Genomic DNA, 25,588 nt, shown 5'->3' on the forward strand with positions numbered 1-25,588 from the left:
AAATATGTTGTGTATGGCATTAGTAGGCTGTCAATCAGCATAGACATTGCATTTTTTTTAAATTAATTAATTATATATCATATCCCATAAATTGTCTTCATGAATTTTATAAACATTTAGTCTCCCATTTTTAAAGCCATATTAAGTGGAATTTGGAAAAAGCGTATAAAATGAGATAGCTGATACATTCAACCAGTTTCTGTTTCTTCCTGTTGATTTTTGACTCACTTAAACTTTACACAATATCATGTTCAATGGAGTCAAAATATCAAATGGTTTTGGTCAACTTTGGTAACAAAAAAAATGGGCAAATTAAGCATCAAATTAGATCAATATGTTTTGGTTAATATGGAACAAACAACAATTTAAAAATATACTCCAACAATTGAGTTGAGACCCTTTTTTATTTAATAATTAATAATAAAAAAATAGTTTTACAATATTTGCATATCAAAATAATTGTAATTCTCTGGAAAAGTTTACACTGATGTCATACAGGCATAACATATGGTAACATTGTTCAAAAAAATTTAACAAAATGTCAAAGAGCCATAACATATGACAATATTAACCTAATGTTTGACATGGATACACAACAAAATAAGCCAAAGAGGAAACTTCAATTGCAACTTCCAAATAACAACCAAAATAAAAAGAAGTCTGAACTACTTGTAAGCAACCAAATCTATCCAACTTGCTTATGTTTTCCTAATGTTGGCCTGATGTTGGCTCCAAAATCAGTCGTGGAAATCTAGCTGGACTCACCAACCAATAGACCAGGTTGGAACTGGCCAGAAATGACATTGCTAAATTCTGCAAATATGTATTTTTTGAAAGGCAGACCATCCAATTCACACTGCCTAACAACGGTAACTCCAGTAAACGCCAATTTATATGCGTGATCACAAACTTTGTATTGGCCATCATTCTTGATGACCCTAAAATTGTGCATGACATAAGTACAATTTCCTTCAAGTCCATTTTCCAAGCCTTTAACTGGTCTTGCTTACAAACAACATGGATTTCATCACCCTGGGCATGGGCAAAATATATAACTAACAGGTAGAAAGGTAGACAAATGAAAAAAAAAACCCACAAAATGAAAGCATACATTGGAGTCAACCATAATCATCTCAGCTTGTTTAGACTTGTCTGCCACACCAACAAACCAAAGATCAATGATCCTCATAGCAAGTTTAAGAGTTTCTTTTGATCCATCAATGGTTTTGAAATACCATTTTATTTGCTCGTGTGTGCCTGAAGAAATCAAAAGGAAGAAACAAAAAGTGGAAAACTCTGAGTAAAATGCATGACAACAGTAACGAAACACAAAATGGGAAACTTAAGCAGCAAGAAACAAAAGCAAAACCTCGTGTGGCAAAGACAAAATGGAAAACCTCAGCAACTGAAAAATACAACAGGAAACAGCAAAAACAACAAGTGATGCTGGAACAGACAGAGCACAAAAATGAAGAAGAAAGAAAGGAAACGAAGGAAGCAGGTAGAAGTTGGTGAGGAAATGTCGCAAACGCAGGAAGCAAGTTTATTTGGTGAGGAAACGACGGGAGAAGGCTGGAGAAGAAGGCACGTGGAGCAACCAACAGAGGATGCAAGCCTCACGCGGAAATGTCCAAAAAGCCAACAAAAGTGCCACATGTCAAGATATTAAGCATGGGCATAATAGGAATTTCATAGGCATTCCCATTTATAAGACTTTATATAGATAGTATATTTCTATTTATATTACTCACCGTACCAAAAGAAAGGAATAATGCTCGATAAAATTAACTGTTTGATAAAATTATATGTTAAATAAGATAAAATATAAATTATATAAATAGAAATATTTATGTAATATATTTATACAAATTTTAATTTGATTTTTTTATAAAAATATATTTTGTAGTATTTACAATTTTAGAATTAAATTAATTTTAAACACTTGTAGCTTTTATTTACAATTTATCCAAAAAAAACTAGATAAACTTATTATATATCACAGTTAATATTATATATAATTAAAAGGTAAAAATGAGAAAATCATACCATATTTAAAAAAATGAAAAAAAAATATAATTTTACCTTAAATAGAAAATAGAAAGGGTTAAAAAAATCTAATAAATGTTCAAAATAAATAAATAAATATAAAAAAGTAGAAGTAAGAAGTTAGTACAAAGTACTACGTCAAACAGCGTATAAAAACATTAAAAGTTATTACAAAAATTCGTGAAAAAAAAGTTAAGACCTAACTGAAATATTTTAAAAAACATATTCAATAATACCTGGTGGATTGGAACGTTATTTGAATCTAAACAGATGAAAATTTTCTACTTCCCTAAATTTACGAGTCAATAATACGTGGGGACTTCCTCCTCACTACTCTATCTGTGCAGTTACACCCCACCCCTCCTCCTCTGCTTACTGATTCCTTTAATGATTGATTGTTTTTGGTGGGGACAAAATAAGTTTCAAAACATCAACGACAACCATTTGAATTTGAGCCTTCTCAGAACCTTAGAATCTTCACAGATTAATATCCACTTTAAGAAACAGTGTCTTATCCACAACTCAAGGAAAGCTACATTGCCTTCTCCATATTTCAGCTAGGTTGTGTAACTGTGAAGCAGATCATGGCCTTGGAGAACTGTGTGGCAGTCACCACAGTAGGAACAAGTGCTAGACCTCAATGTCTTCATCCATTCAGCAAAAGGGAAAAGCTTGTTTTCCCCACTTTCAGAGGATTTAAGAAATCTTTGACAAAAACAGTTTTAACAAACTCATCTCCTCTTTATTCTGCTGCTGGTCAAAGAAATCTCGTTTTATCTGCAATGCTCGTGAAGCAGTAGATGAAGGTAACCCAGCACTCTGATGATTGTTTCGTTTATATTTTTCACTCAAAAAGGTTTTTTTTTCCCAGTTTAACTCCCCATAACAGAATATCTAATAAACGGTCATTTAAAGAACTGTCTATCAATTAGAAATTAGTTTAACTTCTAAGGACTTAATGTAAAAGTTAACAAACTTATCATAAATGTTAGATTATTATTGGATGATAATATAAAAACTCTTTATAGGGGGGCGGGGGGAATCATTGTACAAAACTCATATCGGTCATTTAACATTTTGCACCCAAATATTATATCCTTGAGTGATGAATAGTTGAATATCCTTTACCTTGTGTTGAATTTATGATTTTTATTTTGCCATAAAGCAATCTAGGTAGTAGTAAGTGGCTGGCCCTATTTTGCAGTGCGAGCTGTGACAGATTCAAGCTGGAATAACATTGTCATTGCAAGTGAGACCCCATTGCACCATGGTGTGGTCCATACAGGATGATAGCCCCTGCCATTGATGAGTTGGCGAAAGAGTATGCTGGAAAAATTGCATGCTTCAAGCTTAACACTGATGACTGTCCCAACATAGCCACAGAGTATGGAATCAGAAGCATAGCAACTGTTCTGCTCTTCAAAAATGGAGAAAAGAAAGCGTAATTGGTGCAGTTCCCAAGTCCACCTTGTCCGCAGCAGTGGATAAATATGTTGATGTCTAAAACTGGAAAGGAAAAAAAATGTTATAATAAGGAAACGCTTGATCATAAATTATAGACCATCTTTCATTTTATGGTTTTCAACACTTCAAAAAAGTACTTTGTTGTATCCACATCTTTTATAACATTTTGTAAAGATTACATTGTATAAATTCCCGATGGAGGGAAATCTTCAGTCCTTCTTCTCTTCTCTGTTGTTCCTTCTGCCATCCATTGCAATTCACTTCCCATTTTCGATTACTGAACCAATAATTTATCTTGCAATGTTAATTTGAAACCATAACTCCAGGTTTGTGAGTAAATTGAAATTCCAATGTCTTCATGGGCCTTTCTAGCTCAAGTATAAACTCTACAGGGAAAAGAAATGCCAAACATGGTGCCAGACTTGTCCACTGCCAACGCACATAGCTACATGTTCCTAATCACTTGCAGTTTCCAGCCCAAAGCATCAACTTTCTTGCATGTGTAAGGGAAAAGTTTGTGAATGCCATCGAGATATTTAAAAAATACAAAAATTAAAAGTTACATTTGAATTCAAAAGAAAAATCAGCCCCAGCAGCCAGCCAACAAATTTTCAATTTTTTTATATATAAAATAACATATTAGTACAAAGACCTATCACTAACCGATTGCATTCTGCCATCTCCAGGGGGCCAAAGGCAATTCTAGCATTTCTCATGCTGCACAAGCAGCGGCTCAAGAAATAAGATTACAAAGGCTCTCATGGAGACGGTTTCCAATCAAATTGAAGATTACTAAAGCCATTTACTCCTCCTAGCCCACTAAGTAGTTGGCTTGACAGATCCTGTTGATGATTCATAACTTGATCTCGCGCAAGAGATGCCATTCCTCCCCTTCCATTCATGATTGAATTATGTCCCATTACAGGTCTCATTCCATTGGTCATACCAGATGGACCAAGACCCATTGTGCCATATCCACCAACCCCAACACCTGAATTACTACTGTTCACAGCCCCATTACCCGCCAGGCCACTGCCACTGTTGAGCCCTGTACTGTTACTCCCTGGTAGAATCCCGTTTACATTCTTCATGTCATTTCCAAGCAAACCAGTGCCAGCCATTCCACCTGGGCCATTCATCTGGGAAGAAATCATCATCTCATGAATGATTTTCTGGACTGAGCTCTGGGCATCGCTAGGGTCAGCTTCAGCAGGAAGAGATGTCTGCTGTTGTTGCAAGGTAATATTAGCTGGTGAGTTTGCTGTACCCATGTGGTTTGCAGAAGTTATGGCAGGGTGAGATGTTTGTGGGTTGTTAGATGAGGATGGTGTCGGTGATTGAAAAGGGGATTGATTTGGCTGCGCTTGTGGTACATTACCAGAGGAACCTGGGGATGGAATTTGAACAGAACTACCTCCATAAGGGCTGCTTGCATTGTTCATTGAATTTTGTCTAGAATTCATAGAATTCTGGTGGAGAAGTCCAACAATGGTGCTTGTGGTGTTTGATGCAGATGCAGATGCTGCATTGACGGAATTATTTACACTTGTCACACCATTGCTAGAAGCAATTTGCATAGCAGCAGTTTGCACAGAGTTTTGATCACCATTAGAAGTATGGGGCACCATATGCTGGGGTGGCTGTGACTGCTGCTGTAATTGATCTTCAGACTGTTGTGCCTGACTATGAAGTCCAGATGAACCACTTGTTCTACGAGGGAATTTAGCTAAGCTATCTGAGAAAATGCAACAAAAAGAAACATTCTGTTATCAGTATATTATTACAATCAAATTATTCATTAAAAAACAAATACCCGATTTTAATTTTGAGTCCCTGACAAAATTTTTCATTGTTCCAAGTCCCTGATATATTAAAAGTTTTGTTTGGGATCCTTGTCATCATTTAGTGATGGTGTGGCACCATCTCAACAGCTCTTCCAATATATATCAGTCATTGGAATGATGTCATGTCATCACTTAATTGGCGGTAGGGGCCCAAAACAAAACTTTTAATATATTAGAGACTCAGAACAACAAAAAACTTATCAAGGACCCAAAACAAAAATCGAGTATATATAAAGCACCTAAAAGTTATTTAAGCCATCAAAAAAACATCCGCATTCTATGGAAAGAGTTTGTGCACATTTTCCCAAGTTCCAAGCAACAAAAGAGATGCATACTTTTACTTACTAACTTTTTACGGTGTTGGTTAGAGGGAAATGGAAAGGAGGGGAGAAAAAAATAAGGAGGCCAAAATCCCTCCCGTCCCATTTTTGTCTCCTCTCCTTGTTTGAGGAATCTAAAGGGGAGGCAAAATGCTTCAAGTTAACAAACAGTTATGACTAAAGTATCCTTAGTTTGAATACTTGAGCTTAATGGTTTTATTTGTTTATTATAAAAGTATACTAGTAAATATTTATCTCCCCCCCCCCCCCCCCACACACACACATCCAAAACAAATTATAAATAAAAAAATCTCTTCTTCCCTTGGAACCAAACAAACAATTATCTCAGTAAAGAATGGTTTCACTAAGAGCTCTTACCATCTGCCAACCAATATGTGAAGCACTAAAGACTTGAGAAATTGTATCAACACAAGGCACAGTTCGGCAATTAAAAACACAAGCATATTTTCCCAAAATCAGAAAAAGGAATCATGGCAACATACGTGATGTTAGGATATATCGAAAATACACAATAGTATCTTGATTATATCGTCAGAATAATTTAGAGTATCTTAGATTAGTTTTCATATTTCCTAATATAAAATGATTAAACAATTTGTTACTTTATTTAGGATTATGGTCTAGTAAATAAACAGGGTTAGTGCTTTATGTTTTTCATCATATTAATCAATAATAATATCAATCCCAGAATATTCAATCTCTTTTATCTCCTTTTTCTCCCTCTATACCTAAAATCCTATAATTTCAGTATGGTATGGTATTAGAGCAGTACCATCTTTGGAGACCTTCAATATTCTGCTGCCAAGTTTCCTAAAATCAAGAGCCTTTTTTTAAAATAAATCTAGAATTCTAGATCGGTCTGACCCTGATGATCTCAGTCAGATGTGGTTGGACCCACCGATGTTTGTTCCATATGTGATCTAGCCCATAGTTTTTAATAACAAGTGACATCAGCACTATCCTGTTGTCGTGTTGCACCAGCCCGTTGCAGCTGAAGCGGTGCTTTTCATGGCCAAAATTGCATCCATTATCAGTGCTATTACTTTCACATGTCCAAGACATTTCTTTTCCTCAACATCAAAGACCCTCCTCTTTGCCCCTGAAAGCATTGTTGCTTCATGGGTTTGTAGGGGGGGGGGGCAAATTCAACTTGCCCATCCTAGTAAACTGACCTGTTTTTGTTCATTTCTCTCCTTTTCTCATCACTTCTTTGCACCGTAGTCTCTGTTCTGTGGTTCTGCCTTGCTCATACAAATCTGACTAGCCTTGCTCTGTTCTGTAGCACCAATATTGATCCCTTGTGTTTCTGAAACATGACCTACTTTTCTCTGGCACCATCTCTGGTAATTTCTGACGTTTTCCAGCACCTTCCTGTCATTTCTGGCCTTGCTCTGTTGTTTCTATTCAGTTCCCTCTCACTGTCCCCAGCTCTCACATATTGTTTTGCTCTTCCATTTTGTTGCAGTAAATGCTCTTTACTCTCTCACAGGTCCTTCATGATTTCATCTCTGTTCTCTATCGGCAGCATATGAATGTCTCTAAGTTCGGGTAATTTTGTTTTACTTTTGAGCTCATGCATGAATGTGTATGAAATTATGAATTATTTAACTTGCATCTAAAATTTCAAAATAGCAGTCATCCCGCTATAGCGATTTTGGGTTGGCCATTCTGCACCACTATCCGGAATTGATAACTATGATCTAGCCCCAATCTCAGTCCCAGGTGCAGCCTGGTCTTTGTCTCAAACCCAGTTTCAAACACACGATTTTGGGTTGGCCATCTGCCAGTTTATGTTCCAGATGCATTTCTCACTGACTTTTATCTCAAACCCAGTCGGGCCTTCCAAATGTGTGACTTTAGATACTCGCCTCATCTCCACTCCAAAACTATTTGATGTTTGTCACAAGGTTCTTTTGCAGCACCAATCATTCCATTGATCTTTTTAGTCATACTATAACACATCATATCAAATAAAGTCAATATCAATAATCTCAGTGTATTTGGTCTCTTATTTCCTATTCCTCTCTCTATACCTAAATCCCTATAGTTTTAACACATGCAATGTATCAGTTCACACTTGCATAAATTAAAAAAAAAATCCAAATAATGATCATAAGTGACGCACATGGACTGACATGCAAGACATTATATGCATGCTTCAATTACTCTCTATATTGTTTCTTGCAGTATTTTTGCCCATAAAACACAGCCTCAATGTTGCTGCAATTGTGATGTGATCCCAATGTTCTATTCCATTCTGTTGGGCCCATTCTACTAATCTTAGAAAATCATTTCCCTTTTCAGAGTTCATTATTCTACTCATTAATCAGTTGGGATTGATCCATGAATTTAGAAAAAGAACTCGGCCACTTCTGTTTTGTATAATCCATCATCACTAAGATCCACTCCTTAGCCTAACTTTGTTGGGCTTGGCCTATGAGTAAAATACTGCTCTGCATTGATCATCCACCAACAGTTCCCCCACAGCTCCAAGGGATTTCTTCCTAATTTGTAGAACTTCAAAGGTTTTTGCACCTCCCCAATGCCAAAGGCTTCAATTCTCTCACAAATGACAAGATGTACTGTCTCTTCCCTCCCCGTATTTCTTCAACCAACTAAAACAGCTAATTAACTAGCATAACTAACTAACTCCCTCATTAACAAGTACTAACAAACGCTAAGTGATAACTACTACTAACAGCCACATCACAAAAGCTAGTTGTAGTAGTTGGAGAGCCCAAAGCCTTATAAACCCCACACTAGAATCTCATACTTCCAATGCGGAATTCAAGTCTCACACCTTGCAATTGGATCCTAACATCCCACCCCGCTTTTCAGCCCTGGTGCTCATGCAGGTTGGCTGTGCACTAGCCTTTTGACTAGTCTTAGGCGAACACTGCAATGCTGGTGTCACCACCACCTCCTCTCGTTTGCAGCTGAGACACACGTGTTTGATACCAATTGATAAGAACCTTGGGAGAGTCTCACCACAAAAGCTAGCTGTTGTAGACTTGTAGTTGGAGAGCCTAAAGCCTTACCTACACTAGAATCCCATAATCCAATGTGAAACTCAAGTCCCATACCTTGCAATTGGATCCTAACGGTCTGCCACTAGTATCACCATTTGATACTAGGCATTTTTAATTTGGAAGTCAACATAGTTATCATAGGGACATAATGACATCTGACAATGAGGGCCATTTAGTTTGGAAATTATAGAAACCTGTATATTTAGTTATAATAGTTGGGACAATGCTGAATTAATTTACTAAGAAACTAAAGGGACTAAACAAATAATTTAACCCAACATAAACTGATAAATGTAAAGGCATTGAGGCTTCCCACATCCATATAAAGCAGTGTTGTCAATACCGGATCACGGAAAATCGTGAAAAGCTGAAAATCCGCTATAGAATATAGTGGATAGCGTCACAGCCAAATAGCGGAAGCCGCATAGCGGTTGAAATAGAATATATATATAACAATTAAATATGTATAAAAAAAAAGCATGCTATATGCAAATAAAAATAAGCTGGACAAACATTAACATAATATTCTCCTCAAAAGTTAAATCCTTCAAATATCCCCATAATTCTTCTCTAACTTCTTTGGGACATTTGGCACAAGCTGCAACATTCCCTGGCTTTGCCATCAAGTGTTCTTTTACTCTAGTAATTCCAACTTTTGTAACCTTGCCACAGAAATTGCACATGCAACTATTTCCTTGTCCTCAAGTACAATATTTCCATCCAGGATCAGTGCTAGGAGGATTTGATGATCCCTCATTTGCCATACAGTGATTTTTAAAAAATCAGAATAATAAGAAGGTCGGGTATAAGAGAGATGACATAGACAAAGAAGAAGGGGGAGTATCAAACAAAAGAAAGAAAAAAAAGTTACCTGTAAAAAAACAGAGGCACTGGACAAAGAAGAAGGCTGGAAAATTTTCGTAGGGATAGGTTTGCGTGGTGACTAAGAATCAGAGGAAATGCTATGAGGCTCTAGAATGGTCTGGAAAATTGAAAACTTGTGTGAAGTAGAAGTCAAAATGCTACTGTTGGGCTTATAAGAAGAAAGCCCAAATCCATGAGTAAAAAGTAAAAAGAATAGTGTAAAAACATAAAATTTGATTATGATGTTTTAAAAACCAATCATGTAAACTTTTAAAAACCCACGCAACTACTGCACATGAGTTTTAACAAAGCTAAAAGCCTTGTCTGCAAGCCCAAAACAACTCTGAAGTACCTGACCTGAATCTGCAGCCCGCACCTGACCCGGTTTCCTTTCTTTCAAAATGATGAACCCCAATTGTGCCGCAATGAGGTTCAACCTTGTCGGAAACCGACGACGCAACAGCCGCGATGCAATGAGGTTCCGTGACGCGTAAGACACCCGTGATTGTGATTTTTGCAGAGTCCACAACGTGATGCCATTGCAATTTCGTTTTCCCTAAAACTCGCTACGCTATAGCATGATAGTGCCGTGATAGCCGCTATTTGAAAACACTGATATAAAGCTCGTTGTTCAATTAGAAACGGTGACATTGCAACAGTATATGTGGATAAGATAGCTGGGGCCTTTTGATAAAATGATACAATTTCATATTCATATTCATGTACATGCAAACAAATGTGTTATAAAACAGTACAAAGGTCATTAACTTACCCATGGGACCAGTTCTGGTTTCTCTGCTATAATCTATCAAGTCTTTCATACTATTTACCACTTCTGATATCTGCAACATAAGAAAAAGAAAGGTTTGTGAAGTTAACTAAGCAGACCCTACTCAGTACTCAATAAAGTTTATCAGAAAACATATTCGATTGGTTCATAATTCCATAATTTTTCCAATACCTTTTTATTTACTTATCCATGGAAAATCTAAAAAGTAAGAAGAAAAAATCACTCTCTTTAGGTAGCACGTCCAAAAGTTATTAAAGGAAAACCTTTGAGAACCACCCTCCCAAAAATTACCAAAAAAATATTTAAAAAAAAAACACCATGAAAATATTAAAGGGCACATGAAAAAGAAAACTACATTTGTCAGTCTGTTCATATGCAGCACTCCAGCAGTTGAAATCACAATGGGATTCAACTTTATATATTAATATAGGACATGCCTCAACGAGTAGAACATTACCTGAAGGCACCGCACGTATCTCTTTGTATATCCTAAATCATTGACCAATGGAACTTCTAAAGCTTTTGCCAACTGACGGGCTGATGCAACAAACCTGGAAAAGTAGTAATGCAACATGTAAAATTAGGAAGAGGAAAACAGAGACTTGTTAAATCAAGTGAACATAATTAAGTTAGACCACAAGTACATCAGGAAGAAGTTGTATAAGTGGAAATAGGAAGGGGACATATCAGACACATCACTGAAGCCCAACTATGACAAGATGTGGAAAGACACGCTAATTTCCTAACGCAGCGCCTGAGTTTAGAAGTCACATAAAACCCAGGAAAAATATCTTTGAAAATTAAAAACTATATATATATATATATATATATATATATATATATATATATATATATATATATATAATTTGGATGAAATCAAAATGGCTGCAATTCCTAAATTCTTTCAAGGACACATGCAATGGCAGGGGAGCACAGATAAAAACCATCTCCCATTAATTAGATGTATGAGTCAAGGATAGGTAGACTTTAAATAAGTCAAGTCATTTGTTCTTTCATTGCAACATAAACAAATTAAAAATAGGATTTTGTTAGAAACCACTATGAACACATTCAGAATGTAATAAAATCCAGTAACATATGAAGCAGAAAGTTACTAATAACAAACAAATAAAGTACAAGTTTCAAGAGCAGCAACAATTTTGCAGGTACATCATAACAATTTCGCAATAAGATCATTAATAAAATACTGTAGCTCATAAAGAATAAAGGGAAAATGGACTCACAGATTGCAATTATTTTGTAACTCTGGAACGGATAAATTGGGTGTTGCATTTTGAGTAAATGCCTGGTATTTTTGAGCAACTACTCCAAGTTGACTAACCTGCATACAACAATAGAGTACATATAAGAATAAATAATCATAATGCACAACACCCTGTCATTGTCATTGGAATCAATAATCAAAATATATAAGCAAGAATTACTCTATTAAAATCTCTAGAAATCATTCCTGGCAAAAAACAAAACTAGCAGCAAAACCAAGAATACATTTAGTGATGATTGGCAAACGATATTACCAAATAACAACTTCAAAACTTGCAAGTCACATGGCACAGAACCTCAAATGGGTTACAGGGTCAGAAGGAAATGTGGGCTCAACAATTGCCTCATGGGCCCAAAGTTTGGGAAGTTTACACCAGAAGGAATAGATGGAGAAGACCAAGAAGAATGACAAGCTGGCAATGAGTGAGAAAAAGGAGGGAATTAGTTACTGAATAGTGGAATATTGGAGAGAAGGGGAGTGAGGCTGGAGTATCCTAGCATAACATTTTGTTAGTTATGGGTAGGGGGCAGTAGCTCTCTAAAGGAGAAGAGCTCTAGGCAGTAGAGACCCTATTTTACAGAATTTTCCTTAATCTGAATAATACATTCAGCATCTTGTTTTTCCATTCTTGCTATATTTTTTCATTTCTAATACTGTGGAACTCAGTTTGTATCACACATATAAAGTCTGTTTAATTCTCAGCCAAAAATATCTGTTAGCCATCATAATAGAACATCTTGTATGCATATATTGATATATGATCAGGATATAAAGCCTCTCATAAATAAATTATTTAATCACCAACCTGAGGTATTAACAATCTTCTGGGGATGAGCTCTTCATGGCGTCGAGCACAAAATTCCCAAGAGCATATCTGAAAAGGAAATAACAAACAAAATATCAACCAACTATTTATTTGGATATAAAGACAATATCAACAATAATGTACACTGACTTTTAGTAAAAGCTAAAGGTAATTACTCCTATTCACAACCTTCAGGTCTGGAGAGAAAACTATTCGAAGTTGACCATCACGAACAACACGAAGTTGCTCAAAAACGCTTTCTTGTATTGCTTTTGCATAATCTAGAACAATCTGGCCAGAGGAATTATGATATTCCCGAGGCATGTCAACATAAAGTAGCTCTTCCAAAGTACCACTTTCATATTTTATTTTGAAAAGCCTGGGAAGAACCTCAGCAGTTGCTTCTGAAAACACAAAAAAACTTCAGGAGGAAGATAGTGCAGCATAATCATATTTTTAAACATCTGACATTTTAAAAAATTCATAACACTAACAGTAAGATAATAACAGACCAAAACTAAACTGGACAGAGTAAAACTGATAAATTACAAAAAGAACTTACCAAACCCACGCCCAGGTTTGCAATTACATATTTCACAGTGCCATACATCCTGAAAATATTTCAAAAGTCAATATGTTAGCGCCTTAAACTAATGCTTAGCTTCAGGAACTCAACATGGTTGCACCTTGATTCCCATAGAATTTCCAAGACAAACGTTGCTTGATACATAATAATATGGCAATAACAACATCAAAATTAAGATGCTAACAAAGGAAAATGGTACAATGGAGAATACTACAGACATTATTGAATAATCAAGAGACTAACTTAGATGAAGTTATCCAGGCATCAGAAATAGTTTATAAGGTTTTCTCTTGCAGCAGACCTGAGGGAAAACTCCAGTAGTTTGTCTGCCACTTCCATACATGGAAACACACCACTTCTTTTTGGCATTTGGAGCAAAATACTCAGCAACAAATTTCCTCCAGAATTCAATATTGTTATCCTGCATAAAATCAAGTGCAAATGCATCATCATAAGACAGAAGATATACATATTTAGATTTTAGAAAAACACAACATCAAGAATAATTATTACTTCAGGTCTATGTTGCTGCTGATACATGTAATGTGTCAGCCGCCTAGCACACATCCCGGGTTCATATGCTGGTTTCACAGGAGACCTCATAGGCATATTTTGCTGTTGAAACTGCTGTGATAGCGGGGACCGTTGTTGAGGCATTGTCTTCAGGAGTTGCTGCTGTTGCTGCTGATGTTGTTGATATTGCAAAAGTCTCTGCTGCTGCAAAAGATGATTCATCTGAGCAGCAGCAGCCTGAGAGGATTGCCTTGACATGTGGAGCAGTTGTTGCTGTTGTTGTTGTTGATGCTGCTGCTGCTGCTGTTGTTGCTGATGCAAAAACTGCTGATCATTATGCTGGGGCTCCAGTTTCACCGGTGCCATATTTCTCAATGTTTGAAGTTGTTGCGGTTCCAACTTCACCTGAGCAAGATTCCTTGACGGCAACTGCTGCTGGTGCCCAAACTGATCATTGTTTACCTGCGACTCCAACTTCACCTGCCCAACACCACCCATCCCTCCTCGAATGGACTGAAAATGCTGCTGCTGCTGCTGCTGAGCATTCAAAGGAGCAGAGAACTGTTGCATTGATGGCTGACTATGTTGTTGGAAATTCTGAGGTTCAAGTTGCTGCGAATGCTGTTGATCTGGCAACATCTGACTACCAGAAGCATTTGAAAACTGTTGACCCTGACCTTGACCAGATGAACCAGGGTTCATCAAATTTGATTGCAACTGATTGCCAAAATTCATTCCACTGCCAACACCAGATAGTGGATCCGCTTCCGCCCTAGCATCAATGCCTCCGCTGCGCTGGCTGTTCCCAGGGCCACCATGCCCTGAATTTGGAATTCCATTCGGGAAAGACTGATTCAGCAAGGAAGTCACATTAGACATATTCCCTAGCATATTCATGTTGTTAAACTGGTTTCGCTGCGCCACCAGCGAAGGGAACGAAGTTTGTGAAGGCACAGGGCCCCCTTGGCCCCCCAACATTCCCGAATTCGACCTCAAAAGAGACGGCGGCACAGGCTGGGCACCACCAATCGGCGTGGGTGGCCCAGGAGGCACCATTCTTTCACTATCACTGCCCCTTTCACAAACCTAAGCCCAACAATAATAATAACCACAGCCTAGTACACAAAACATGTCCACAAACAAACCCTCTAAATCTTAATCGACACAACGTTTCATTTCAACCCAAAAAACTCCTCCACACCCTCGCTGTGCCTCCAAAACAAACCCAAACACTGAAATGTGCACTCTTCAAACACCTTCCACATGAGTCTCTGCACAACACACCAATTTTCAGATCCAAGTCATTAACAACGGTCCACAGAATACCATAACATTTAAAAACAAATATAGTAATATAATAAATCACACTAATTAATAAAACCTTTAAAAAAAATTACCAAATTAGCTTCTTCCCCAACCAAGCCTCAAGTTCAATTAAAAAATAAATAAATAAATAAACAAGAAATAAAAGAAATTGAATTTAATCAAACTAAAATGCGCCGTTGAGTTAAAAAAAATTAAAATAAAAAAGATACAAAAAGAAGCGAAATAAGAAAAGGTCGATCGAGCCCTAGGTGAAGAGAATCAACGATCCATGACTCGGAAGAAAGAGAGTGAGTTGGACTCAGCGAGACCTACCGAGTTGAAACCGAAGAGAAAAACAGTGGTTAGAGAGAGAAAAAATGAAAAAAGAATTTGAATTGTGTGGAAGAATATGAAGAGTTGCTGAGTTGAGTTGAGTTGAGTTGAGCTGGTCCTTTGTTTTTAGGGTTTCTTCTTCTACTTCTTCTTCGGGGCTCTGTTCTGTTGAGGTCTTTTTAGAGAGAGAAAATAGAGAGAGAAGGGGAGAGAGAGAGTGGTCTGTTGCTGCGGACGTCAAGATAGCATTCGATCTGATTGAATTTGTTTGCTTCTCTCTTTTTTCTCTCTCCTTGTTTCCTTTCTTCCGTTTTCTGTTTCCTCTTTCTTTTGGGCACACTCGAGTCCAACCTTATTCTTCTTCCATCTCTCTCTGTTTTGCACATGAACCATGCGTTGCCGTCCATCGTCCTCATCATCCATCATTACAATAATTTTATTTCTATTTTCAGTTGGTGGTTGTGAATTTCTCATTTTAAGTATTTAAATGTAATTTCCAAAGTAATTGTGTTTGACAAAGGTGAAGTTGAATTAATTTTTAATTCAATTTAAAAACAGTTTTACATTCATATCAAAATTAAGAAAAAAGATTTTATAAATTTAATTTTTAATTTTAAAAAATATATTCTAATTATCACCATCATTCCATAATTGTTGTTACCATGACCTAATTTTTTTAAAAAATAAAAAATTAATTAAAACACAAAACTAAAACTAGTTTTGATTTTTAAAAATTTTAAAACTAAAAATCAGCAACTATCCCAAATGGGACCTAAGTTTTCTATTTGATAGATGTTTATTTTTATATAAAAACTTTATAATAAAGATAATATTCAAATATTTTTACATAATTATATCATGTATTATAGATAAATTGATAATGAATAAGTAAATACTTTTAAATATGTAAATTGTTTTGAATTTATAATAAATAATTTAAATTGTGATATTAACTATTTATGTTTTTAAAATTAAAATTAAATTTAAAGGTAAGTAGTAAAGAAAATGAATTATAATATATATATATATATATGCTAACTGTAACTTCTAAGAAACAATGTATTAAATATAAGTATAAGAAAAAGAAGAAAGATAATATTGGGAATGTCTAATTGTGAAAGTTAAAACAAAACAAATAAACTAGAAGAAAGTTGAATAGTGTGTTTGTATATTTAGAAGCTTTTTGCAAAAAACAAAGTTTTGAAATAAGTTTAAAATCTTTCATCCCAAGAAATAAGGTGAAGGGAAGAATACTAGAATTTTTATAGTAATTTACTCAAAGTTAAGTTATTGTATGGTTGCGGAAAATTATTGTGTAATAGTGCTATAGATAAGGAAAAATATATTTTGTGAATTAAGGTGATTAGTAATTAGAAGTGACTTACACATAAAGAAAAATTAATTTATACTAAGTTTTGACTTAAATTAAGTTTAATCAATCCAAGTCAAAGACTAGTTATCTAGTTAAACTTAGTCAAAGTAAGAGGAAGACATTCATTAATGACATGGTAGTAATTATGGCGAACTTTTGAATGAATATAAAACTAATTGTAACAAGTAAAATTAATTGTTTTGAAGTAATTAATGGTGTAAAGTTTTAATTAAGGAAATTAAATTTAATCAAAATAATTTTTAATTAATTAAACCCTAGAGTCACTAGTTAAAAATTAAATAATAAGAGTGCACATGATTAATGTTAATTAATTAACCATAAGCTAAGATTAAGAACCTTAGTACCATAAGCACTAAAATACCCTAACCCTAAGACAAATGGGCCCCACCAATTAGGGTTTAGGGGGTCCAAAACAAAAAAGAGAAGGACCCTACCCTAAGGAAGAGAGCGTGGACCTTGATTAAAAGAGAGGGAGGGATTCATTTTTTTATTCTCTCTTTCCTTTGTGTGTTATCTTCTCCTTTGTCTCTCTAGTATTTATGTTTGATAAAACTAGCTTATAAACTATCTAAAATCAATAAGCTAAGAGTTGAAAAGTTAAAAATTAACTAAAAACTTATAAGTTAGTCGATTTAATTGAAATTATTTGATAAGACTACTTGATATGGTAACTGATAAATGACAAATGACGTAAAAAGACATATTTAATATTTTTAACATTTGAATTTTATTTCTAATAACTTATCATCTTAAAAAGTAGGATAATATTTTTTTATAATTTTCTTAAACATTTATTTTTCTATTTGTACAAGAAGAACTTAAGATGCATACGTCTCTCACTTGCATGACTATAAAAACATGATACAAATTAGATCGCCTAACTATGATTGGTAAAATTTAATCTCTTTTTGTTGAGGTTTCTAACCTTAAAGAATGATGTAGTGATAACAATTGACAAGTTAATTGTCATGTGCATGTATGAACATCAAATTCGATACAAGAGTTTTTCTAGACAACAAATAAAATATAAGAGGTTTTTAAAATTCAATAAAAGGGTAAAAAAAAAAATTTAAATAAAATAGTAAGAATAAAATTGAAAAGAACAAAAGTTAGTAGCTTATAAGCTAGTTTATTTTTCTTAAGCTAGTTTATGGAAAATAAGCTCATGTACCATTGGTTAAAGTAGTTTATAAGCTAGTCAAAGGAGCTTATAAGCTCCTCAAAGGCCTTGCCCTTAATCCCAAGTATAGTAAAGAGGACATCAAGAGCTACAAGAAAACCTATTTTTCTTCAAATTTGGAGTTGTGGTTACTAAGGTATGGGAGGGGTTTTCCCTTCTTCTCAAGCCTTTTTCTTATTTTTATGAAGTTCTTCTTCATACCCATCTAGAATGGAATTCTAAGTGTTGTGTATTTGGTGAAAAATCTATTTGTGCTTGAAAATGGTTATGTTTACACCTCTTGCAACGAAGAGTTTAGAAATTGTGAGGCATTTTTTGTGAGTTGTTTTGGTGATTTCAAACAGTAGCAATATGCTAATAGCTTCATGGAACATGTCCAAAAAGTCTCATGAATTTTTAAGGTATTTTGATATTTTTAATGGAATTTATATTGAAAATTTCTAAATTTGCTCGAAGCTACTTTTTCCACAAAAAATAATGGTGTATTTTGGTGAAACGAGACCATTCCTATATGTTAATCATAATGAGGAGTGTGTCCATAAAAGCTCATGAATTTCTAAGTTGTTTGCTATTTTATTTTGATTTTTATGTCTATTTGAGTCAATTTGTCTTGTACTCTTATTTCATTAAAAAGTTGGTTTAAACTACATATTTCGGTGAGATAAATTATATTTCATGGTGTTAGAGCATTGTAGAGCATGTATGTAATTTCCCATAAAATTTCAAATTGTTTTACTATTTTATTTTAATTTTATACTGTGAAAAATGAAAAATGCCCAAAGGTTGAGCTGGTCGTAGCGTGTTTGAGCCCATTCTAATTCTTCTAGGCCCGATTCTGCTAATATCTTCTGGAAGGGACCTCTACCTCAAATGGGAGTACCGCTTCCATCCCATAAACCAAGGAATATGGCATTGCCCCAGTAGAAGTTCGTACCGAGGTTCGATATCCATGCAGGGCAAAAGGCAACATCTCATGCCTATCTTTGTATGACACCATCATCTTCTGAATAATCTTCTTAATATTTTTATTTGCAGCCTCCACAGCCCCATTTATCTTTAGCCGATAGGGGGTGGAGTTATGATGCTGGATCTTGAAATCCCCGCACATTTCCTGCATCATTTTGTTGTTCAGATTGGTGCCATTGTCAGTAATGATCTTCCTAGGGAGTCCGTGTCGACAAATCAGTTCCTTCTTTATGAATCTGACCACCACACTCCTCGTGACATTGGTATAAGAAGCCCTTTGACCCATTTGGTGAAATAATCTATCGCCACGAGAATGAAGCGATGACCGTTCGAAGCTTTGGGTTCGATGGCCCCAATGACATCTATCCCCCACATGGAAAAAGGCCAAGGGGCGGACATAACATTCAGAGGATGTGGCGGAACATTGACATTGTCCGCTTACGCTTGACATTTATGGCATTTCCTTACATGGGCGCAACAATCGCTTTCCATAGTGAGCCAGTAATAACCTGCTCTAAGGATCTTCCTGGACATAGCATGCCCATTGGCATGTGTCCCAAATGAACCCCCGTGGATTTCCTCAATCATGTAGTTCGCCTCTTTGGCATCTACGCATCGCAGGAGGGTCATGTCGTGGTTTCGTTTGTACAGGATGGTATCACTCACAAAGAAACCAGTAGCCAATCTCCTTAACATTCTTTTGTCATTGTCGGAAATCCCTGGTGGATATTCTTTGTTCTCAACATATTGTTTGATGTCGAAATACCACGATTTCCCATCTCGCTCTTCCTTTATCGCACAACAATGTGCCGGCTTGCCCCGAGATTTGAATTCAATGTACGGCAAATCCCCGTGTGGGGCAAGTTGAAACATGGATGCCAAGGTGGCCAATGCATCGACCATTTGGTTCTCTTTCCGAGGTATGTGGTGGAAAGAAATGTCGTCAAAGAATTCGGCTAACTTCAAGATATGAGTTTGATAGAGTATCAACTTTGGATCCCTAGTTTCCCATTCTCCTCTCAACTGGCGTATTACCAAAGCCGAGTCTCCATACACTTTGAGTAGCTTTACGTCAAAATCAATGGCCGCTTGAACCCCAAGGGAACACGCTTCATATTCAGCCATATTGTTGGTACAATCGAAACCTAGCCTGGCCGTGAAAGAAATACATTGATCATCTGGAGATACAAGGACTGCCCCTACTCCATGGCCCAAAGTATTAGATGCTCCATTGAAACAAACAATCCATTTGTCTATATCTTCGTGCGTCCGCTTCTCTTCGAATAGGGCCATGATGTCTTCATCCGGGAACTCAGGGTGCATCGGCCGATAATCTTGGAGGGGTTGTTGGGCCAAATAATCTGCCAAAGCGCTTCCCTTTATCGCCTTTTGGGTGACGTACACAATATCGAATTCAGATAGTAGCACCTGCCACCTAGCGATTTGTCCTGTGAGGGCCGACTTCTCAAAGATGTATTTCACGGGATCCATTTTGGAAATAAGCCACGTGGTATGGCTGAGCATCTACTTCCTAAGACGATGTGACGCCTATACCAAGGCACAACACGTCCTTTCCAACATTGAGTAATTCATCTCACAGGCGGTAAACTTCTTGCTTAAATAGTAAATGGCTTGTTCCTTTTTCCCAGAGTCATCGTGCTGACCCAACACGCATCCCACAGACTCGTTTAACACAGTCATGTACAAGAAAAGAGGTTTTCCTGTTACAGGTGGCATGAGCACTGGAGGATTCGCGAGGCTCTATTTGATTTTTTCGAAGGCCTCTTGGCAGTCACTGTTCCACAGGACCGCCTGGTTCTTACGCAATAGTTTGAAGATGGGCTCGCAGGTAGGGGTGAGTTGCGAGATAAATCTCGCGATGTAATTCAACCTGCCCAGGAAACCTCGAACCTACTTCTCCGTGCATGGCTCTGGCATTTCGAGAATGGCCTTCACTTTCTCAGGATCTATCTCTATCCCTTTCTGGCTCACGATAAATCCCAATAACTTCCCCGATTTCACCCCGAAGGTGCACTTGGCGGGGTTTAGTTTCAGTTGGTATTTCCGCAGCCTTCCAAACAGCTTACGCAGATTGACGAGGTGTTCGTCCTCGGTCCGAGATTTGGCAATCATGTCATCTACATAGACTTCTATCTCTTTATGCATCATGTCGTGGAACAACGCCACCATGGCACGCTGATAGGTTGCCCCCGCATTTTTCAACCCGAAGGCCATCACTTTATAGCAGAATGTTCCCCATAGGGTGACGAAAGTAGTCTTCTCCACGTCTTTGGGTGCCATCTTTATCTGATTATACCCTGAGAAACCATCCATAAAGGAGAAAAGGGCGAACTTGGCTGTGTTATCTACCAGTATATCAATGTGTGGCAAGGGAAAATTGTCTTTAGGACTGGCTCGGTTTAAGTCCCGATAGTCTACGCACATTCGCACTTTGCCGTCCTTTTTTGGGACCGGGACAATGTTGGCTACCCACTCCGGGTATCGAGCTACAGCCAAGAAACCCGCATCGAACTGCTTTCTCACTTCCTCTTTAATTTTCAAAGACATTTCGGGTCTCATCCTTCGTAGTTTTTGCTTAACCGGGGAAGACCCAGGATTCAATGGCAACTTATGTTGCACAATGTCGAGGTCGAGACCTGGCATGTCTTGGTACGACCACGCAAAGATGTCTTGATATTCTTCAAGAGGGTTATCAAACCTTGGCGGATAGGTGCGGTCATACCGGTTCCTACTTTCACTTCTTTCTTTCCCTCTCCGGTTTCTAAGTTTATCAGTTCGATTTCCTCTTGGTGAGGCTTCATTTCGCGTTCTTCCTAAGCGATCAACCTCTCCAACTCTGGTGAAAGGACGTCCTCTTCCTCGTTTATTGTTTGACTTACTTCTCAGTCAAAATCGATTATCAAACCCTCGTTGTTAGGATCCTCAAAGAATCGACCCTCACATCTATACCATTCAAGACAAAAACAAAAACATGCAAAATGATATGAGAAAAGGTGGAATCGCAAGAACAGATGAAACAAGATCTCTTTGTTATTTAATAAGGTAGATTTCACAAAACAAAAGAGAAAGGAATCTATAGCCTTTAATTACATTGAATCAGCGGTATAGACTTCCGACTGGCTTATCACGTGCCAATTCCCCACTTGGGAATTGGGATGACATGGTCGCACGAAACTTGGCGGATCTTGTGGAGACTCCTCTCCTATTGCCGCCACCTCTTCCTCGAACATTATCCCGACACTTGTGAAACACTGGCTAACATGGCCGGGCCATGCCCTATCTGCCCGGAGTCTTGACGGTGCATTCCTTCTTCTCGGTTTCCCGGGTTCATACCCCAACCCATATTTGTAAGGGTTTCCCCTAATGTCGACCACATCGGCATTCCCGTGGTTGTCCTTGCCCAGACTCATTCCGGGCTCATAACTGTGCCTGAGCATCACCCGTGCCACCATTAGGGTCGCATTAGAGAGACAAGGCAGCAACGGACTCATTTCCACAGAGGCACAACTCACCACCTTGAAGGATTGGAAAGTCGTTTCTAATGATTCTTCCGCTGCTTCTACATATGGTGCGGAGGAGGGACAGCTCACCAACATATCTTCCTCGCCTGACACTATCACCAAGAGTCCACCAACCGCGAATTTCAATTTCTGATGAAGCGTTGAAGGGACCACTCCTAGCGCGTGAATCCAGGGTCTCCCCAAAAGGCAGGTGTAGGCGGGATTTATGTCCATCACTTGAAAAACCACATTGCAAGTGTGGGGGCCTATCTGAATGGGGATGTCGATTTCCCCCATTACCTCCCGTCGACTACCATCAAAGGCTCGTACTACCATTGAACTTGGCTTTAGACGTGACGCATTAAAATGAAGTTTCTCCAAGGTGGTCTTTGGCATCACATTTAAACTCGAACCATTGTCGATGAACACCTTAGCGACGACATGGTCCATGCATCTGACAGACACATGTAGAGCTTTGTTGTGCCCTCTCCCTTCGACGGGAATCTCTTCTTCCGCGAACGCGATATAGTTATTGGTAGTTATATGATTAACAGTGCCTTCAAAACCCTCGACTGAGATGTCGTGTGCTACGTGGGCTTCGTTGAGGACCTTTACCAATAGTGCACGATGAGGCTTGGAGTTTATGAGCAGTTCGAGCAAAGAGATCCTTGCCAGAGTTTTATTCAGTTGCTCAACTACTTTAAACTCGCTTTGTTGGATGAGACGAAGGAACTCATGAGCCTCTTCCAAGGTCACCGCCTTTCCTTGAAGACCTTCTTTCTTTTCAGCTCCTTTTACCACCGGGGGATCCACTTCTTTTGAGGGTGTGGCCGTGTCTGTGGGTTCTTGGATCATGGGTGCTTTCCCCTTGGAGGGAAATTCCGCCGAGTGAGTGGGAGCGAACACCCGGCCACTGCGGGTTACGCCACTAAGGCCGGTGATGTTGGTCACCTTGGCTGACAAGGAGTCAACCTCAGTTGCAGCTCTTTCTCCAAAAGCGGGAGGGGTATACTTCCATGGAACAACCTTATTGCTTTGATAGGAAAACGGCGTTGGCTTGGGCGCTGTCGGGGGGTACATGGGCCTGGAGCCGGTCACATTCCTAGTGAAACATATTACTAGGGCTTTGGGGGTTGGGGGAACTTTCCTTTCTTCCGACTGCATGCAAATTTGCGATTCTTCCTTATCTCCCTCGGACACTTCGAGCTACCCCCAATCCATGAGCCGTTGAAGTAATTCTTCCACCGCGGGGTAGGCTTCCATGTCGTGTGATTCCCCGAGATGAAACAGACATTCGTCACTTTCGCCTCCGCCACGAGAGACCATGCATGCTGCCTGCAACGACTGGTAGATGAATTGTCTAGACGTAGCCACATCTTCTAACCTCTTTGACCTTGACGGCCTATCCTTTTCGATGGCGTTCACGCTAGCTCCTCCATGAATGGCTAGTGGATTGGTTTTAACGTTGGGGCCCTCTTCTTGAAATGATAGTCAACCGACATTTATTAGGTGTTGCACCTTATACTTGAATGGCAGGCAAGAGTCAATGTTGTGTCCGGGGGCTCCACTATGGTATGCGCATGTGGCATTCGAGTTGTACCACTTGGGGTATGGTGGCTGGAAGACCTTGGGTATGGCCACCACCAAATGATTTTCCAATAATGAGGGCCACAACTCGGAATATGCCATGGGAATAGGAGAGAACTCGTCTTTCGGCAGGCGTCGTGCATTGTTATAGCTTGAGCCAGGAGTTGTATTATTGGCTGGTCGGGGAGTGGCTAGAGCTGTGTGTTGGGCATGCGTTTTTTCTGTTGTGGGAGGCCCTTCCATTTGAGTTGGGAGGGAACTTCTGGCTCAGATCGAAAAGTTCGGGTGGTTGTGTGGGCATTTTGGGGCGTTTTCATCCATGTTGGGGCGGTGGTGACCGCGTGGGTATCTCCTTCCTTTTTCCGTGTGCCCACCACTGGGGCTCTTCTATTGTTGTTGGGGGTAGCGTTGGAGGCATATTCAAACTTGCCTTTTCTCAGTCCGGACTTAATTCTTTCTCCGGCGAAGACGAGGTCTGCAAAGTTAGCCGACATATATCCTATCAGCTTCTCATAGTAGAATGTGGGCAATGTATCTACCATAATCGTGATCATTTCCCTTTCAGTCATAGGCGGGACGACTTGGGCTGCTAGGTCTCTCCACCTTTGAGCATATTCTTTAATGGACTCATGTTCCCGCTTGGTCATGCTTTGAAGTTGGTTCCGATCAGGAGCCATATCCATGTTATATTGGTACTGCCTAATGAAGGCAGTTGCCAAGTCTTTCCATGACCGGATCTGAGAAGCTTCCAGATTGGTGTACCACGCCACAGTTGCTCCGGCTAAGCTGTCTTGAAAGAAGTGCATTAACAGCTTTTCGTCCGTAGAATATGCCCCCATCCTTCGGCAATACATCCGAAGATGACTTTTTGGACACGTCATCCCTTTATATTTATCAAAATCTGGTACTTTAAACTTGGGGGAATGATGATGTCAGGTACCAGACATAGATCCACTAAATCCGAGAACGGATAGTTGCCGAGGCCTTCCACCGCTCTCAGCCTCTCTTCAAGTAGATCAATCTTTCCCTTGTCTTTTGCAAAGGGAACAAGTTCCTTAACGGGTGCGGATGGAGATGGGACGTGGCGGACTATGTTTTGTCGGGGCAACTCATGGGGGGCTGGTTCCTTGAGGGGAGGTAGAGGGCCTAAATGGGCATCTCCTTCATCATCTTCTTGCAGAGGATAGTCGGCATGAGGAGGGAGCTGCCCCTCGAAGGTAGGGGCTTGGCTCAAATCGCCTGGAGCAGTACGGGGAGTGAAGTCCGGAGGCAAACCATAAGGGTAGGCTTGAGGACTATACCTCCGATTGAAACCCGTCGTGTTTCTATCTTGGCCCAAGTTTATTGCGGGCTGTAGCACCGGTTCCGCTTCCCTAGCTGTATTGGAAGCGACCGCCGTAGCATTATCTTCTATAGTTTTTTGAAGCTTTAGCATGGCCTCCTTGATAGAAGCCATTTGATCTTTTAAGGCTGATAGGTCGGCCTTCATCTGTTCTTGCACTCCCTCTTCGTTATCCATCCTACTTCTGGATCGAGTGTTATAGGGGTGCCTTTGCGCTTTTTTAGTTATGGTGAGTTCCCTAAAGAAACAAACAGTGGTGAGTATGCCACCAAAACATGAATATGCTAATGAATGATCAGAGCACTTGGATCCACCTCAAGGCCTATTTTAGACAATGTGATGAGTTTCAGAACTTCTCTTTTTATAAAAGGGAATAAAGCTTTTATCTAGCCAA

The 25,588-nt window shown here is 38.5% G+C and overlaps 1 protein-coding gene, 1 non-coding gene and 1 pseudogene across 5 annotated transcripts; 1 reads left to right on the forward strand and 2 right to left on the reverse strand.

Annotated features, from left to right (window-relative positions):
• Nucleotides 1-2,306: 2,306 nt before the first annotated feature.
• On the forward strand, nt 2,307-3,572 carry LOC100778171 (thioredoxin M-type, chloroplastic-like; annotated as a pseudogene).
• Nucleotides 3,573-3,592: 20 nt separating this feature from the next.
• LOC100798031 (transcriptional corepressor SEUSS) lies at nt 3,593-15,640 on the reverse strand. 4 transcript variants are annotated; one of them, XR_005888387.1, is made up of 11 exons: nt 15,206-15,640; nt 13,568-14,838; nt 13,356-13,475; nt 13,031-13,079; nt 12,658-12,872; nt 12,469-12,537; nt 11,623-11,720; nt 10,836-10,929; nt 10,361-10,430; nt 4,174-5,245; nt 3,593-4,003 (listed from the first exon to the last, which is right to left on the reverse strand). XR_005888387.1 is itself a non-coding variant. In XM_006596205.4 (10 exons), the coding sequence occupies exons 2-10, from the start codon at nt 14,621-14,623 to the stop codon at nt 4,269-4,271; spliced, it is 2,748 nt and encodes a 915-aa protein (XP_006596268.1). In that variant the 5' UTR covers nt 14,624-14,838; nt 15,206-15,640; the 3' UTR covers nt 4,110-4,268. The 4 variants fall into 4 exon arrangements, 2 of the variants coding, with proteins under 2 accessions (XP_006596268.1, XP_040865064.1); XR_005888388.1 differs by having other exon boundaries at nt 3,648-4,025; XM_006596205.4 differs by lacking the exon at nt 3,593-4,003 and having other exon boundaries at nt 4,110-5,245.
• Nucleotides 5,359-5,545, reverse strand: MIR5780C (microRNA MIR5780c). Its single transcript, NR_126769.1, has one exon. It is a non-coding gene; the product is annotated as a microRNA MIR5780c (primary transcript).
• Nucleotides 15,641-25,588: the final 9,948 nt, after the last annotated feature.

This window comes from Glycine max, chromosome 14 (genome assembly GCF_000004515.6).
Source record: "Glycine max cultivar Williams 82 chromosome 14, Glycine_max_v4.0, whole genome shotgun sequence".
NCBI lineage: Eukaryota > Viridiplantae > Streptophyta > Magnoliopsida > Fabales > Fabaceae > Glycine > Glycine max.

Excerpts from the sequence above, each read along its gene's own strand:
- LOC100798031 (XM_006596205.4), bottom strand. The coding sequence starts at position 14,623 with ATGGTGCCTCCTGGGCCACCCACGCCGATTGGTGGTGCCCAGCCTGTG. Across the intron at positions 12,873-13,030 it reads CAAACCTGGGCGTGGGTTTG|AAGCAACTGCTGAGGTTCTT; the intron begins GTAAGTTCTTTT and ends TTGTGTTTTCAG. Across the intron at positions 11,721-12,468 it reads GAAGATTGTTAATACCTCAG|GTTAGTCAACTTGGAGTAGT; the intron begins GTTGGTGATTAA and ends TGTTGTATGCAG.